At 39.1% G+C, this 19,001-nt stretch overlaps 1 protein-coding gene across 4 annotated transcripts; it reads left to right on the forward strand.

The window, feature by feature from the left end:
- Nucleotides 1-3,951: 3,951 nt before the first annotated feature.
- Nucleotides 3,952-8,136, forward strand: LOC147516857 (uncharacterized). Of its 4 annotated transcripts, XM_086589334.1 has the most exons (8): nt 3,952-4,092; nt 4,496-4,901; nt 5,288-5,605; nt 5,978-6,036; nt 6,479-6,541; nt 7,150-7,218; nt 7,336-7,668; nt 7,757-8,136. In XM_086589334.1, the coding sequence occupies exons 2-4, from the start codon at nt 4,523-4,525 to the stop codon at nt 6,007-6,009; spliced, it is 729 nt and encodes a 242-aa protein (XP_086445460.1). In that variant the 5' UTR covers nt 3,952-4,092; nt 4,496-4,522; the 3' UTR covers nt 6,010-6,036; nt 6,479-6,541; nt 7,150-7,218; nt 7,336-7,668; nt 7,757-8,136. The 4 variants fall into 4 exon arrangements, with proteins under 4 accessions (XP_086445460.1, XP_086445459.1, XP_086445458.1 ...); XM_086589333.1 differs by having other exon boundaries at nt 7,336-8,136; XM_086589332.1 differs by lacking the exon at nt 7,150-7,218.
- Nucleotides 8,137-19,001: the final 10,865 nt, after the last annotated feature.

Below are 19,001 nucleotides of genomic sequence, written 5' to 3' on the forward strand. Positions count from 1 at the left end.
AATGTATGACAGGATCTTTCCCCGACCGGCGGGTACGAGGGGAAGAGGCCACAGAATCGACAGCAAGTGTCATGGGGGCAGGTTCCTTGGACACAGAAGTCTGCTGCCTTTTGTTTGGAGGCCTACCAGTAGGAACACACACCTCAGTAGAGGGTACCTCCATCACATCATTGTCATCATCAATGTCGTTGTCGAACAGCTTCATTTTGTTGACATCCATATCGTCGGTGGGAGAAGGTGGGGAGGTGTATTGATCTTCCCAGGTGGAAATAGCGCGGTAGGAGGGAATGTTTTTCGGTGCTGATGAGGAATGAGGTTCCAGAGTTCAATGGAGCCAGGGGAGGGGGATGAGGTCTAAGGATGGCTATGGCCGGAGGACTGAGTATGAGATCTTTTCTTAGGAGGGGGCATAGCTCGGGGTTTCCTTTCCTTGGGTGGCGGAGGACGGTAAAAAGGGGCGGAATACCCGCCGATAGAATGGAGTGTCGGGACTTGCAACAGCGGAGTACCTTGAGTAGGATGTATGCCCAGACAGTCAGCTTAGGCAGAGCCTAGATTGTGGAGTCTTTCAAAAACAGGACAGGATATTCCAGTAGAGTAGATTTTGGACTTGGAATTAGACCCCCAACCTATAAGGGAAAATAGCCATGGGTCAGTTGATAACAAGGAGTATATATTAGAAAAGAGGGAAAGTACTAAAAGACTCACCACGGGTTTGGAAGGCGAGATGGTTAAGAGTTAACCCTGAAGGAAGGTCCGCAGATAAAAAGTTCCCAGATACATATAGCGGATAGTGGTGCCACACCTTGTCTGAGGTAGTAATACGGAGGACAAAGGATTGCTTTTTAGGGCGTACGCAAAAGGACTGATACCTTACACTGACATCTTTGGTATTTGTCTTTATATAATATTGAGAGATGATATCGCGGCCGACTATCTTGGGATTTGATCAGTCCCCAAATGTGCGTTTTATTAACTTTACAATGCTTCGAATATGCCCTTCATATGCTTAATGAATATAAAACTTATAGCTTTTGCTACCATTTGCAAGATACAGGCCATTTAGGACACATATTCCTAATACGTGCATTTTGGCACAAAAAGGATGGCTATTTACGCTTCTTGGGAAGATTCCAGTTTGGGAGCAACAGTGCCGGAAAGTCAAAGTCAAAAGTCAAGTCAACTGTCAAAGTCAAAGACTCAAGGACTCAAGACTGAAAGCTACTGACCCAGGGACCTAAAGCTAATTTCAAGACTTCTAGTATATGGGCTTAGGTAAAAAACCTATGAGTTTGTTTCTAAAAGGAAGGGTATAATTGTAAATGGTGTCCTATATAAACCAAAGAGATGTAGATAATTTCTTATCCAATGTTTTAGGGTCCAACCCATTTTGGTTTGTTAGGAGTAGTGTAAACCCTAGATCTAATCTTTGGTCATTAGGAATAGGTTAAATGTTTTTAAATTAAATTGTTATTTCCTTATTTTCCATTTTCATGTTCTTTAAGCTTTAGTGTAAACCAAAGTTCTTAATCAATTCAATACAAGTTTTCTAATTATTTCAATACAAGTTCTAAATCATTTCAATACAAGTTAAGATTGAGAGTAATTCCAAAAAGCCAAATAGGAGAGAAGAGTTACAAAAGTTAATGTTTTATCCATCACAAACCTTCCTCTAAACAAAGAGTCTAAGATGAACTTCAACACCCTTCTCACCACTACCAAAACTTCTTCTTCAAAATCTCCCGTCACTATAAGCGTTCGCGGCATACATAATTCTCCAAAAGTTCCTAACGCTTTGACAAGGAGGGATGTTGAAATGGTTGCACACCTCGACATCTAATAATGTGAGGGGAAGCCGCAAACTGGCAACGATTTGACCTACGGTAACGACAAGATACCCCGGCCTGCGGGGAACCAGATGAGGATAATGGGTGACTGAGGGCATATGTTCTAATAATACATCAGTCGGAACCCCATAAGCAGCCCTAATTGCATCCAAATTAGGTCTACGACATTGGGAAGGGGGCGGCAGCAAGGGTATGAGCCACCCAGAGGTGGAGGGGGGTGCAGCTGGGGCCATTGGAGGTGGGGGCGCTATCCTATTAGACTGGGAAGATGACGAGTCACCAGATTCGGATTCCGACATCAGAAATGGGAGATGAACAGACTCAAGGGAGGGAGAAGACTCAAGAACAGTTACAAAAGGAAAGGAAATTAAGGAAAGGAAACGTACCAAGACAAAGGGGAGAAGAAGATAACGAACCTGAGGGGAGTGTCCAAAGGAGAAGAGAGTCACCGGAAAGAGCACTAAAGAAACACATGAATCGGAGAGCGAGCGGAAAAAGGAGAACTGGCAAGGTAAAGGGAAGACAGAGAGGGAGTGGAGAAATAAAATGAGGGAGGAAAAAGAACGAACGGGATTTAAATAGGGGAAGGGCAAAATAGTAAATTCAGTAGGGTGGAGAAATCAAAGAGTCATTAGGTGGTCCAGCAGGAAGATAACGCGTGGAGGCATGAAAAACGAAGAGTTGTTGAAGAGATGCGCGTGATGATTGCACTTAGCAGCATGCGCATACCGATGCGGAGTCAGAAGAGGAAAACCAGATGCAGAAGGAAAGGGACAGAGGGAGTTCTCGACCTCGGGGCAATTAGATGACCGCGGAGTCGAGAAAGGGCATTTGTAGTGGCCTAAGAAGAATAAGGGGACTTGGTCAGCGGTAAGCTGTTTGGGAAGCAATATAACATGGGGAGTCAAGGAGTTTAGGAACATGGCCGCGGATACCTAAACTACGGATGTGGCAGGTGTACGAGAAGAAAGGAGACCGAGTGATAAGGAGACAGGTGGACGTCTGGGATGAAGGATGGAAGGGGTATAAAGAGAAAGAGATGTGAAGGGAAAAGAGGCCGAAAATTCATTAGAGGAGAGAGTGAGACTGAGCATCAGAGTAGAGTGAAGAGTAAGGAGAGTGTGATACAACAATAGCTACAGTTGTCTGTTGATAGATTTCATGTGTACACTATTTTGATTGTATAAGCTTTGCTCATACTTACATAGAATCAAATAGTGCTAGCTGACTACCTGGCTTCTCTATGTGATAGTACTCTAGAATGTGAGTTGTATGTTTTGTTTCCACTACTACTAGTATATATATGATATAGTAACTTAGTAAGTGAAAATGTGAAGGGGGATGTTGTAGCCAATATGTAGGCGCAGCTTGACATTGTGGTTTTTGGAATATTACATGGATCAAGACATCAAGTACTACAAAAGTTAAGCGGATCAAGTGCCAAAGCCCAAAGGAAATCAGACCCCTTAAATAGCCCGTTATGGCTGCAGTGAAAAGAAAAGGCTAATTTGGCGCCAAATTCCAACCTCTTTTTCAGTCTTGTTCTGAATAAACACACTTTCTTTTCTCTCTCATCCAATTTGTTCGTTTCTAAGAAAGGGCAAAAATAAAATGGTGTTGGGTACTGGGTACAGAAGAAGGACTAAAATTTGTTACTGAAGAAGTAGGCCCATCAATTCCATGTGAAGCGAGCTTGGCGGAACGAAGAGGGCGGCACCGATCACCTGAGATTCTACAATTCCAGCCTAGGTTTATTTTATTCAGATTTATTTCATCATTTTTAGTTAAATTGCTTATTGTAATGAACGTACAAATTTGGAATTTTGACATTTGAGAAAAAATTACTTCCCCTAACAATTAAAACGGACCCCAAAATGTGGTTTGGTTTGAAATTAGTTGTTCAATTGAGCTCGATGTCACAAACCTTGACCACCTAGACATGTTACGTTTGAGCTGCATTATTTTCTTATGTTATGAACAGATCATTTTTTTTAAGTGGCATTTTGCACCCAAATTAATGATATGAGTCAAAAGTAAAATTTCGACTTTCCAGATTTTAATGATATTCCATTTTTTTTTTTCCTACAGTTATAACTTAGGACCCGACGTAGACAACTTTCAACAACACGTGACTGAAACTTGGACATCATCACTCACAAACTTGGTAACAGCTTTATTCTCGTTCAAAGTCAACCCGATACGATACCAAAGAAGCTGTGATCATCAACCATTCTACCGAAGCACTGTTAGTTTTTCTTCTTTCTTTTTCTTGCTGTTATGATGGTTCAACTCCATTTCTTGCATTTCTGACGTTTTCTTGAAAAGTATAATTCATTTTTTTTCTTTCTTCTTCTTGTTACTTTTCTTGCTGCTATAATACATCTATTTTGCATTTCGTTTCTACAAGAATGAAATGTGATTGATAATCTCTTCTTGGGTACTCAGTTAACTTTATTGTTTGTAATCTTTCCTATTAATTTCTTTATGCATGTTTTAACGCATTCTTCCTGAGTTTCTTGCATTTTCTTGACGAAACTCTACAGAGTTTTAATCTTGTTTGTTCAAAATCCAATAACTAATGTTAAATAAGCTTTGTTTCTTGCATTTCTGACATTTTATTGTTCTATCTTGTATTGGAATTTTTCCAGCATACTGAAAGTTCTTGAAGAATAAGGATGAATAGATCAGAAGAATCCGCAACTGGAGATGCAAATAATAACAACACAACAACAGTAACAGACATCAATTCTGAAAGAAGACGCGATAGAGATTCCTCAACATCGTCTCATGGGGCTGTTGGACCTACACGTACTAGAGATGCAAGAAGGGCTCAAGGAGTAGGATATCCCAGGTCAAGTCCTTATGGATCACACCATGGTCAAGAGCAAAGACAGGTTAATGAACTAAGACAACGCTTAGAACCCAGATCCAGTGGTAATCCTTACAGTTCTCAAGGTGCCAGTATCAGTTCCAACGTGATTTCAAATGTGACTGCGGGTCAAGAAAGTCCACCACTAAATGCTACTACTGTTGCAACTGCACCAGTTCATTTAGGTATGTATTCAGTGGCAGTAATTTACTGGCCTTCTGCATCCTTGTTTTGTTTCAAAAATGCTTTTGTGCTAGGTTCGTCAGATTTACATCTATGTATTTCTGGAGTTCGCATTGTTAAGACGTAATTCATGTCTTTATTGGTTTATACATAGTTTGTCAACATGTATCTCAAACATGGGAAGAAACCGTAAATTAAAGCTATTAATAAATAGTTTACTTTTTCTTGTTTCAGGTTAAACTTTCATATGGTAGATTCTATATGCTAATATAGGAAAGGGTTATGTTCTGTATTTTTCCATAATTCATGATGCCTAAAATCACACCTGCAAGTGAAACTATTTCTGTTGTTGAGAATCCTGTATATGTGAATTATTTGGAATTCCCAGATCTGTTGAATCGACAAGCACAGGAAAACCAGAACAGGCCTAGTGCATCTGAAACCAAAGTAAGCACACCACTGGTTGGTGCTCAGCAAAGCAACTGTGACCCTGTAGCTGAAGCACATTCATGTCAGGTTGTTGCGCAACATAGGAACAGTGTGGCATCTGAAGCACACTCACAACAGGTTGGTCAGCATGCTCATGTCACTGCATCTGCAGCAGATTCACAACAGGCTGTTGGTCAGCAAAGGAACAATGTTACTACCTCTGTAGCAAATTTACAAGTTCATGCTCCTCTAGTAATACCTGCAGAAGCTTTAGACGGTATTATTTTGCCCCGTCATATTTTTGTTTGTTGATTTTACCTTGAAAAGTCCATTTACCTGCATCTTTTAGATTGTTTGTTGCAGTAATTTACTGGCCTTCTGCATTCTAATCTTCCTTTTGTTTCATTGGAATTGTCTGTTATTAACTATATATCAGAACAGATGCAGAAGCAGTTTCATCACTCAATTATGTACACAATAACAGAGTATAAGTTGTTAACTTGCTGTAATTTATATTGGGTTTTGTTATAGATTAGTTGTGACAGCTGTAATAGGTATAAAATTGATACTGTCTTGAGTAATGAGGAATATTGTACATTTCTGTAAGAAAACTTTTATTGTTGACTTATATATGTTGCTATACTTGCAGGTCATTCTGTCAGGATTGAGATGTCAACTTAAGCAATGCCTCTGCACAAGGCATTACAGGTATATTACATGCCTACTGACACTATCATTTCCATATGCCCATTCTCAGAGAAAGTATTATTACTTATTAGTATGAATGTGTTAGAGCAGCAGAACCAGAAGCCCTTCGTTAGTTGTGTACATGCACCATTAACATTTTGCCTATGTTAATCAAAATGAGTCCCTCCTGTCACTGCAGATCAAGGGATGTTTTCTTCAGCCAACTTAATCAATCCAATGACACAAGTTATTGAAGACATTCTATGATTAGAACCATTGCCTTTTCCTGCATTTTAGTTTTCGTTGTTGAAATGGAAATATGACACTTGATTATTGAATATTTAACACTATTTTTATTCATTCACTCTGCTTAAGTACAGCAGACTTGTTTGCATATATTTTTGATAGTGTAGATCCCACTGGATTGGATATACTAATGTTGCTAATATTGTAATCCCTCTAGACACCAATGATCAAAGGATGTTCAATCCAGACGACTTCTTCAATTATCATGAGTCTACTCCAGGTAATCCACAACCAGTACCAATGTTTTTCCTGCATTCTCATTTCAGTTTTGTAAATGACATATGACCAATCGTATCGTATACATTACATAAGAAGCAGCAATTCCTCATTTTAGAATGTCTACGATCCAAGAAATACAATAAACATATACTACTAATTATGTCGCTCGATCATGTTGCCGTCACATCTGGCCTCTTTAATAGCAATAGTGCTTTTTTTTCCAGATGAAAATAGGACATACACTTGGATTGTGGTGGGGGAGATCCCTCAGTAATATACAATTAATGCATAAAAGCAGCCATGTGATAAAACACATACCATATTATACCGCATCCTATGTTGCTTAAACTTGATCCATCCTTGCTTTGTTTCGAAAATTCTTTCACAAGGGCCGTCAGAACTGATGTACTAATTATATCTATGCTTTCGCATTGGTATAGACATAATTGATGTCTTTGCATTTTCTGTTGACTTATTTTCGTATTATCTACAAAAAACAAATATGAACTTTTGGTTTAATGAGGCTTTTTTCTGGTTATAAGATGAGCTATAGTGGAAAACAAGAGAGTTACATAATATGTCAACATGCATGTCTTTTATTTTTGTCAGCATGTACCTGAAACATGGGAAGCAACCACAAATTAAAGCTATTGATAGTTCACAACATCTTTGTTTCAGGTTAAACTTTCATATGGTAGATTGTGTATGTTAAAATAGGAAAGGCTTTATTTATGTTCAGTACTTGTCCACAATTCATGATGCTTAGAATCATTCCTGCAACTGAAACTATTACAGATGATGAGAATTGGGAATGTGTGAATCCTTTGGAACTCACAGATAAGTTGACCGAGCTACCACAGGAAAACCAGAACAGGGTATCTGCATCCGAAGTAAGCACTCCACTGGTTGGTGCTCAGCAGACCAACATTGGTCCTGAAGTTGTAGCACACTCACGTCAGGTTGTTGCTCCACATAGAAACTACAGTGTGGCATCTGAAGCACAATCACATCACGTTGATCAGCATGTCGCTGCATCGGTTGTTGGTCAGCAAAGGAGCAATGTTACTACACCTGTAGTGAGCTTGCAACTTCATGCTCCTCCACTAGTACCTGCAGAAGCTTCAAATGGCATTATCTTGTCCCCTTGATTTTATTTTCTTTTTTGTTTTTGGATTTTCTCTTAAGAAATTACTTATACTTGATTGGTTATTTGCAGAGTGCCCCCTGCCTGTCACAGTGATGTGCCTAGTGACAACTGTGAGAGATTTGAATGTGGCCATATCTGCCATCCGCTATGTATAAACTTTTCGGATACTGTTCTGTGCTCCTGCTGCGGTAAGGGAGCACCATTGCCAGAGTTGGACAGATTATGGAAACCCACAGTGACCATTCTAGAGGTTTAAAGAAGTCCAATATAATTGATGACCCATCTGCTCTTTTCGCAATTTGAGGCCTACGAATGTAATTTGAATGATGAGTTTTATGAGCATGTATCAAATATAGAGTAGTGAAGATTGTTTCACTGATATATGAACATGGTCAATTATTTTCTTTCCAAATTTAAAATGAAACAGCAGAGGAGAATTGTTTAGTGCATGCATCTCCCTTCTTTAAGTGATGATGGTTTAGTGGGTATTGTGTCAGATTGTGGTGAGTGATGTGTTAGTACCTCATGTCAAGATACAGAGTGGGTGATAGATACAAGAGCATCTTATCACGTCACACCGTACAGGGGATTATTCGCTACCTATAACTGTTGTGAATTTGGTGAAGTGAAAATGGGTAACAGTGGCGTCTCGAAGATTATAGGCATTGGGGATGTTCATGTAGAAACCAATGTCGGCTACACCTTGACACTCAAGGATATAAGACATGTCCCTGACATTCGGCTAAGCCTAATTTCTATTGGGAAGTTAGATGATGTTGGCTTTCAAAACTCGTTTGGTAACGGGGTATGAAAACTGAGAGAGATTCCATTGAAATAGCCAAAGGGAAGAAAACTTGCTTGCTTTACAAGACACATGTTAGTTTGTGTAAAGCAGAGTTGAATGCGGCACAAGAAGAAGCTTCATCTGAACTATAGCATAAGAGGTTGTCATATGGGAGAAAAAGGCATAGAAATTCTTGTCAAGCAAAAGGCATTGCCAAACATAAAAGGTACATATTTAAATATATGTACTTATTGTTTTGTTGGAAAGCAACACAGGGTGTCTTTTCAAAGATTCCCTTCTCACAGAAAAGAGAATGTCTTTGAGCTAGTACACACAGATTTATGTGGTCCTATGAAAGTGAAGTCCCACAGGGAGTTTTGTACTTCTTGAGTTTTATTGATGATGCGTCAATAAAGATATGGGCATCTAGTTTGAAGACCAAGGATGAAATACTTGGCGTGTTCAAGACTTTCCATAGCATGGTGGAAAGAGAGTCAGGGAAGCCTTTGAAGTGTATTCGCTCAGATAATATGGGAGAGTACATTGGGCCATTTGAAGAGTATTGCAAGAGTCATGGGATTCGTTATGAGCAGACCATTCCCAAGACTCCATAACACAATGGTATAACTTAGAGGATGAACCGTACCATTGTAGAGAGGATGAGATGCATGTTGTCTCACTCTAAGTTATCAAGGAGTTACTGGGTAGAAGCAATGTGCACAGTCGTACATGTGATCAACCTATCGCCTTGGAACTTCTAAATAGTGATTATCCAGAGAGAGTATGGTCAGGCAGAGATGTTGATTATGGATACTTTAGGGTATTTGGGTGCAGGGCATTTGTTCATATTTTCAAGGATGAGAGATCCAAGCTTGATGACAAAGCCAAGTAGTGTATTTTTCTAGGTTATGAGGATAAAAAGTTTGGCTACAAACTTTATGATCCGATTAACAAGAAGGTAATCCGAAGTCGAGATGTTATGTTCTTGGAAGACCAAACCATAGCTGACCTTGAGAATGGTGAGAAGCTAGAAGCTTTCATAGATGATCTTGTTGACTTAGAACCAGAAGTTCCTACTATGGAACGTGTAGAAGGCATTGAGAATGCAGAGAACTATGGGTTTGAAGCTCATGATGATGATCATATTGCTCATGATGGGATAGAACCTATTGATATAGAAGATGCAGAAGAAGTGCATGAACCACCACTTGAACAAGCAAAAGTGCATCCTCCTGAGCCACTAGAAGATAGGGTAAGGAGATCCAAGAGAGAAAGACAAGCTTCAACCAGGTATCCACCACATACGTATGTTTTACTATCTGATGGTGGAGAACTTATGTACTATCAAGAGGTTCTTGAAGGTATAGACAAGGAGAAGTGGTTGAAGACCATGCATGATGAGTTAAGTTCTTTGCATAAGAATCACACTTATGACTTAGTTGAGAAACCGAAAGGAAAAAAGTTCTCAAGAATAAGTGGATCTTCAAATCCACATCCAAGGCATAAAGCTCGCCTTGTTGTGAAGGGATTTGGTCAAAAGAAATATATTGACTTTGATGAAATTTTCTCTCCTGTAGTTAAGATGACTTCTATCAGGGTGGTATTGGGTCTTACCACAAGTATGAACCTAGAGATTGAGCAACTAGATGTCAAGACAGTTTTTCTTCATGGAGACCTTGAAGAAGATGTCTACATGGACCAGCCATAAAGGTTTGAGGTCAAAAGCAAGGAGCACCTGGTATGCAAGCTAAGAAAGAGTTTGTATGGGTTGAAGCAGGCACTAAGACAGTGGTACATAAAGTTTGATTCCGTTATGATGAAGCATGGCTACATGAAGTCCGCTTACGATCATTGTGTGTTTGTTCAAAAATTTCCAGATGGGGATTTCATAGTGCTCTTGTTGTATGTGGATTATATATTGATAGTTGGACAAAACATCAATAAGATATCCAAGCTGAAGAAAGACTTGAGTAAGTCATTTGAGATGAACGATTTGGGTCAAGCAAAGCAGATAATTGGGATGCGGATCACTCGTGACAGAAAGAGTGGAAAGTTGTAGTTTTCTCAAGAAAGCTACATTGAGAAGGTGTTGAAGAGATTCAACATGAATCAAGCGAAGCCAATCAGTTGTTCGCTTTGTGGCCAGTTCCGCATGACCAAAGATGTGTCCAAAGGGTGAGCATGAGCATAGTCAAATGGAAAAGATTCCTTATGCATCCGCAGTGGGCAGCTTGATGTATGCAATGGTGTGTACAATACCGGATATTGCTTTCGCCGTTGGTGTTGTAAGTCGTTTTCTGTCAAATCCGGGTAAAGAGCATTGGGAAGGTGTTAATTGGATATTGAGATATCTCAAGGGCACTTCTAAAGCGTGTTTGTGTTTTGGTGGGAGTAAAACCTTGCTTGAAGGTTACACAGATGCAGACATGGCAGGTGATGTTGATTCTATGAAGTCCACTTCCAGTTATCTGTTTACTTTTGCAGGGGGAGAAGTTTCTTGGCAATCTAAGTTGCAAAAATGTATTGCCCTCTCTACTACAGATTCCGAGTATATTACAGCCACTGAGTGTTGCAAAGAGATGTTATGGATGAAGAGGTTCTTCGATGAACTAGGGGTAAAGAAGAAACAGTTTGTAGTTCTATGTGACAGTCAGAGCGCCATCCATTTAAGCAAGAATCCGAGTTTTCATTCTAGATCCAAACACATACATGTACGTTATCATTGGATTAGAGAAGTTCTCGAAGACAAGTATTTGTGTATTGAGAAGATCCATACTAACAAAAACGGGTCTAACATGATGACCAAAGTCTTACCGAAAGGTAAGTTTGATGTTTGTTGTGCTACCGCCGAAATGGTAGCACACTCCTCCTGTTGATTTGGGAATGCATGGAGGTATCCCCCCTCACTGTTCCGGAGGGGAAGATTGGTGTTATCCCTCACATGAGAATGAGTATGAAGGAAAGAAACAGGTACTGTTCATGTGAAGAGGTCTGAGCGCGCACACGCTCAGATTGGCCATGACCAAGGTGCACCCGCGCCCTTGCCATGAAAAAGAAGATAGTTTTTTTTTCAGCCTCTTACAAAACATGTCTACTAGAGTTTTGGGATGGAAAAATAAGAAAGCACGCACGCGCTCAGATTGGCCTTGCCAAGAACGTGCCCGCGCTCATGCCTTAACATTTCAAGTTTCGATTTTTCTAAAGTAAATGCGAAATTTTGCAAACGTGCCGAAATTTTAGATTACTATAAAAACAGAAGTTAGGTTCTGGAAAACTAAGTCTTAAATAGAAACCCAATTTTGAGAGCAATCAAAATTGAGAGAGAACCTTTGCAAAGAGAAAAAGCTTGTAAGGAGAGAGGAGGGAGACTTGAGAGGAGTGATTGTAATCTTCCTTCCCAAACTTATAAAAGGATTAGCTCTTGTGGAATTAAGCATCATTGGCCGAACCACGGTACATATTTGTGTTGTGGTATAACGCCCCAATTTCTATAGCATTCCATCCGGCCGGTCTGAAACACTAAAGAAATGGCACTAGAACTGCATCAAGTTCACAAGGCTAAAATAAAAGCTTGAAAGAGTATTCCATCCTAGAGGAGATGTGTAAAGATGGAAGTTTACAAAACTATCAAAGTTTGATAGTTACAACTAAATCCAAAAATAGAGATTACAAGATCACATCTTAAAATAGATCCAAGGTTTTGCATACCTTTGTAAAACAACAAAATAACCAAAAGACATGAACAAGACAAGAACCCACTAAGCTTATCTAAGCGACACTCCGTCAACTACATGGATCACCTGCAAAAGAATTTATATAAAGACGTCAACGCGCCGAGCAAGCAAATCTATCAACAAGCCATTAAGATAATTAGAATATGAATTGGAAACAAGGAAAATAAAACACACAACACAATATACCTTATGATAAATCTCAAATATATTAAACATCACTTTGCATAACACATAACAAATACCGAGGTCTACATAACATATAGGTAATACATTCTCATACGTATATGGTACAAATGGTTCTTCACCATTCACTCAAGGTATCGATCGCCATGTTTAGCAGTGCGTTCAACATGGTAGTCCCAACTCTACCGCCACTCTAACCCATGGGTTCAACATGATCGAAGCTGCCACTTTCGTCAAAGTACGTGGATTCAACGTACGCCCCTTGAGTGACCTGGGTTCAACGTGAAGACCATTCCCATAACCAATAATCACAAATATGTATATCCAACACTTAGATAATAAAATCAATTCCACCCCAAATAATGTCAATACGAAAGTAAAACATAATATACCAATTTTTGAGAATAGACATCATCCTATTGTCATGGATTAGTATATTACTACTGTCTAAACACTATCATATAATAGGAACGTCTAACAAGCTTATCATACATCATTTCTTCCTTCACACAATAACTATACAAGCTAACACTTATTACTCGATATTCAATAATAAGAAAAATCACTTCATAAAGAACAATTACTAATCTCCTAGATAATTTAGAATATAACTAATCATAATCAAAGCATAAATACTCTATAATTTATAGATATAAAAGCTATAACACTAATTGTTAATAATACAATATATTTCTACTCATTTTCAACCACAAACTCCAATTAAACTTAAGGAGATTTGAAGGTAGAGTCACTTGCCTCGACTCCTTTAGCTTTAAATAAGATCAAACCCACGAAATATCTTTGATTTAGCTCCAAATCCGACACCCCACCAAAACCCTACTTTGTATATTATAGCAATTGTGAAGAAGATTGATTAGAAGGTCTTTAGCCACTCAACTAATTGGGAAAAGTGCATATACTTGCCCCACAACAAAACCGTAACCTATCTCTTGTGGAGACATTGAGAAAACAAAGATCGAGATGAAAGGAATAAGAAGTCGAAGTCCAAATCGAATAAGGTGTACGCACTGTTTTTTCCTTTTTTTGTGGGTTTTCTTCATGGGTTGAAAGGTACTAGGTTATTATTGGGCCTAACACAAAAAAAAAAAGCCCTATTACTATATATAAGGTTTGGGGTATACTTCCACACTTAAAAAGAATTTCGCCCTCGAAATTCAACATTGCTAAAATATAAAGATCTCGGCAAACCACTTCTTAATAGTACACAACAACTAACATAACCAACGAATAAGACATATAAAGTATACCATAAATTTAGAAATGCAAACTAGTTTAATCTAACATGTCATATTCATATCAAACAGATATCACTATAATACTCATCATAACGGTGTGAGGTGAACTCTACAGTCTTAAGTTAACACACACGGTGTACCTTACTCCTAAAAAAGACAAGGATACTCCGCTCGAATATCAGCCTCTCGCTCCCAAGACGCTTCATGCTCACTGTGATGACTCCATACTACCTTAACTAAGTGTAGTGTGTGTTCCTTACGGTCGATGATACGTAAAGGAACCTCCTCATAAGAAGCATCAGGCAGAAGAGTCACCTCATCCAAGTCAATAACACATGGATGATCATCGTCTTTTAAATGCTTCCTCAACATTAACACATGGAAAACATTATGAACTCCAGCAAGCCGCTCAGGTAGCTCTAAGAGGTATGCAACCTACCATATCCTGTCCATTATACGGAAAGGTCCAACATATCTCGGTGACAACTTGCCTTTCTTACCAAAACGCTGAATGCCCTTCATGGGGGAGACCTTTAACAATACAAAGTCATCTCTTTGAAACTCCAAATCTCTGCGGTGTCTATCAGCGTAACTCTTTTGTCGACTCTGGGCTGTGCAAATCCTATCTCTAATCAAAGTCACCTTCTCTATAGTTTCCCAAACCAGGTCAGGTCCTAAAAGCGTAGCTTCACCTATCTCAGCCCAACATACTGGAGATCTACAAGGTCGTCCATATAAGTCTTCATAAGGTGCCATGCCAATAGTCGACTGATAGCTGCTGTTATATGCAAACTCCACTAATGGTAAATGCTCCTCCCAACCACCCTTAAAATCCAGTACACACGCTTTAAGCATGTCCTCTAGAATCTGGTTCACCCTCTCAATCTGCCCATCACTTTGAGGGTGATAAGCAATGTGATAAAACACTGGTATTACACGTTTATTGTTTTCAGTTACTTATTTTCTTAAGTCCGAGGTCCACAGTCCAAAGTCCGAAGTCCAAAGACCCAAGTCCAAAGTCCAAAGTCCAACGTCCGTATAGTCGTACGTTTTAGTCAAGTTACCTTACTCACGTGGGTTTGGTAGGATAGGTCGAGTAAGGGATCGTTCAAACCTTAGGGCTCGGAAAAGGTTCACAACTGGAATTATAACTTTTGGTGAGTACGATTTTAGGTTTTTTTTAGTTGGTTTTAATTAAATTAACGGTAATGCAAATAATGTAAATTACTACGGTGATTATATGTAGGTAAACCAAAATAAAGAAACAGGGAGAGAGTAAATCATACTCATGTAAGAATCATTTTTTAACAGTTTATATTACCACATCACTACATCTCTAATTGCCTCGTGTTGGAGGCGGCGCCGAAAGTATTGATCCCTAGCGCATGCCCACATCTCTGAGCCGCATCACACTAGCATAAAGAGTTGAACTAATATTTCATCTCTAGACTATCATTTCAGCTCCTGGCTCGATTCCACATCAGCTGGACAAATTGGAGAGCTGTCTGACACCATAGAGTCGCGCGCGAGACATTTTGGGTCGCGCCCGAGACTGTTCTGGAGCATCAGCACTCCAAATTTGTACAGTCTCAGTCATTTTGGGACCGGATGTCTAATCTATGCCTAATTCCTAAGTAGTGATTCTAGAATATTAATGAGTCAATCTAGATTCTCACACGAGCAGCATAACCCTCCCCCTGAGGGGGGGGATTAGCTCATGGTCATTGAAGGAATAATAAAACTTGTTGTATACATTAAGTAAATAAATGTAGGACAGGAATTACACTAGAAAAGAAATGACTGTTATTAAGGGTAAATGACTTACATTATTTAAGCTGCTGGAAAGTAAATAACGGAATGTAAGTGCTGAATTAAAACTAACTACTGCTAAGCGGAAACTAGAACATAAAATGCTGAAGGAAAATATATGAAGGCTACCCCCTCATATATATAGGCTGATGTCCATGAATGATTTAATTGAGTTTTAGCCTTATGCTAATTGAAACATTCAAAACTTTGAGAATCAAAGTTTTGTTTTTATCCGTTTTAATTTTGTCTTTTACCTTATTAAGGTTTCGTCCTTTAGCTAAGTTCAATTCAAACCACCTGGTTTGAATTGGTATGTGTCTTCTATATTGCGAGGTGGCACCAAATTAAAACCATCACTTGCCACCTGCCTATGTTGACTCGTCATGCCTTCTGGGCCTGCAGAGTGGGTCCACTTAGTATGTCCAAGCATGCACCGATTTTGGCGTTTTACAAACTTTTCGTCTTTCGCGTAGAGTTTGTCGCCCTGGTCGCTCTGGCAGTTCACTAGCCAACGTCGACACCCCGATTTATCCGATTTGAGCTTCGGAAGTTTGCTGCTTCTTTATATGTGGACCTGTTCTGTACTGGTTTTGTTCTTTTGGAAACTTCGGCTCTAGTCAGGCTCTGTTTGGCTTCACTAGGGTTGAGTGGGAAACTTCAAATATTCTAGTATTCCCGTACTTCATGCATGTTTTATCATTATATTCATTTTAAACACGGAAACCTGCAAAAATACGAAAATATAATTATTGCATGATTATTAAACACATAATCGATCAAAATGCTATGTCTCTCGGGGTTTAATATTACAGTTTTGGGTGCTTATCACACCACCCCCAAACAGCATTTTGCTTGTCCTCAAGCAAAGAAGAGACATTAAAATGATAAGTGGTCAAAAATGTGTTATCCTAAGCTAAATCTTATTTCACAGAGTGCGATTGCATTGACCGTATGCAACAAGGCCTTGAACCACTAGGAATTCCCTAGTGGACGAGTTATAGCCTTGTGAGAGTTTTCCAAAGAAGATACTCACAAACTTCATTTATACTACAACGACTCAGTAACAAAGGCTTGTTTCCATAATTAATCTCAGGTATCTAGACATCTCACTCGCAGGGGAAACAAGGATTTTATTCTTTCGAAATTCAAGTTAATATACATATAATAATCGAAACATCTATGTATGAGCATGCATGCAGTGATCTAATAATGAAATGTACAAGCAGGGTAGTTTCTGGATCCTTTGGATAGCGTCCTTAATTAGGTTCTCACAGGTATGTGTTGAAACACAATTTCTCTCTTATTTTTCCACTCAAGCTTTGCTATCTCCAGTGTGCAGTGGGCACATGTTTCCTCACATACTCAATGACAGTCAGAGGAGCCGAGGTCGATAAGTCACAACTACTACTTATTATCACACTATCATATTCCTAATTGAGATAGAGGTCTTTGTAGGTGTTATGGGGCTTAGGTGGTAGTGTAAAAGAAAATGGAATGGAAAATTCAAAAATGATAAGTATGAGAGAATAAGGTCTTCAAGATATTTATACTAGAGAATCCTTATTTTCTTTCCTGCTTCTAACATGGGTTTCCATACTTGGATTTTTCAAGCTTTTGTATTCCCTTTTGATTTGATTTTTTTGTGGGGAATTCTAACCTTGATATTTCTTTTGATTTTTGGAAACATATTTCTATTTTTTTCTTTTTCTTTTCTTCTGAAACAGGTAACTGATTTTGATTTGTGACAAGGTTTTTCTCTTCATTTTTCTACACTTCATCCTATTTCTCATACTCATCATCTAGGTAGGCTTATTTATTTGTGGTTAATAGATAGGTAATGATTTTTTTGCTGAAGTAGAAAGGATTAATGAAAGGTTCAGTGGAGCGATTAGCTGTAAATTTTTTTTTACAGGTGTGAATTTTTTGCTTATATCGATCCAAAGAAGGCCTAAATTCTCACCTAGGATTTGGATAGTGATCAAGTAAGTAGACGTGTGAACTTCTCTATTCGGAAGAACTACTCATCTGTGTCATTACTCATATATCACACATTTTGAGGCTTTTGGTTAGATTCTTACAGGATATGAAAACTAAGTTGTCTAACCGTGGGTCCCAGAAACTTACTGTTGTATACATTTAATGATAGTCAGTCCATGAATGCTCATGAAAAGATGTAAAAACTATTGCATACGTATTAAATTAAGTTTCTAAGAACAAGTCCTAATTCTGATGCTAGGGTGAAATTTCTAAATATTTTTCATCATAGAAGGGAAACGAGAATTTGTCACTAAATACATTTATTTAGACATTAAGTAAACTATATACAACTATGCATGCCTAATTTTTGCAAAAGGTTCACACCACCCCCAAACAGTCGGACACTGTGTCCTCAAAGTGTTTAAGAGGAAGAAAGAGTATACCTGAGAGGCTTTGAGCAAAAATCTAGCTGACATCTTCCACAGAAATTTATTGTAACACACTATATATTATACATCATAAAAGTAAAAGCACACTCTTAGAGTAGCACACTGTTAGGTTATTTATTTATTTCACATCAAAGCGTAAAACAAATATATACATGCATCAACTCACATTGCCCCAACCTTGAACTCGGGGATAGTCCATCCTTGCCTCGTCCCTGTAGAAATGTCATTCCCTTGCATCCCGCCAATCTATCATAGCTTTCCAGACTTCACTCCACTTCCTCTTTTTTGCATTGTCTAGATGAGCTATCATTTTATCATTATCAGGGAAAGAACGAACTTTCTTTAGATACCTTGCAGGGCGTCGCCATGTCCTAAATCGCAAAGAACGAATTATCTTGTTTGTTGGACACATAGAGTCGACCTTTACCCAGTCTGAAGGTGGCGCAAAGCGGAAGAATGCGTCCTCACTATCCCGCATCATGTCAGAATCGGGCGGGGTGATATAGTCTTTGCTTAAAAAAGACCGAGCCTTCTTAAGATTCTCAATTACTAGGTCTGTCAGAATGTCAAAGGCGGTATGTTGTTGGGCCAATGCATGGAATGTCTTTACGGCCCGACTTTGATGCGGTGGAAAAATGCCAATCCCCATGATGTTTAGAAGAATAAATAACATGGCAGTTCCAACATTCATGGTCATACTGGCTAGTGGAATAGTGAAGTCTGGCCATTGGCCAGCTTCGGCATGTTCTCTGACGTGGGCGATGCCATCGCCATACCGGGCAGCAAAATCTTCCCTAGAATAGTCATTAAAGTCATTCTCTATCATGTATTGAATGGGGAGGTATGGCTGAAGAGGAGGAAGGTCTAGGGCCATAGCAACAGTTGGCTCGTAAAAAGAGTGTCGGGTGTTACCAATACGTAGTGTAAAACCATTCAAAGGGAAACCCTAGACAGCTAGTAGATCTTCCATGTGATCATAAAAATAAGTTGCCAAACCTGGGGAGTATGTCTGCTCTGGGTGTAGAATAAGAGAGTTCCAACCAACTTGAGTGATGTAGTCTCTGAAAAGATGTCCATATGCCGGAGAATTTAGCAACAAATGGAAAGATTGTTCTGGAATCA

Source organism: Coptis chinensis, chromosome 2, assembly GCF_015680905.1.
Source record: "Coptis chinensis isolate HL-2020 chromosome 2, ASM1568090v1, whole genome shotgun sequence".
NCBI lineage: Eukaryota > Viridiplantae > Streptophyta > Magnoliopsida > Ranunculales > Ranunculaceae > Coptis > Coptis chinensis.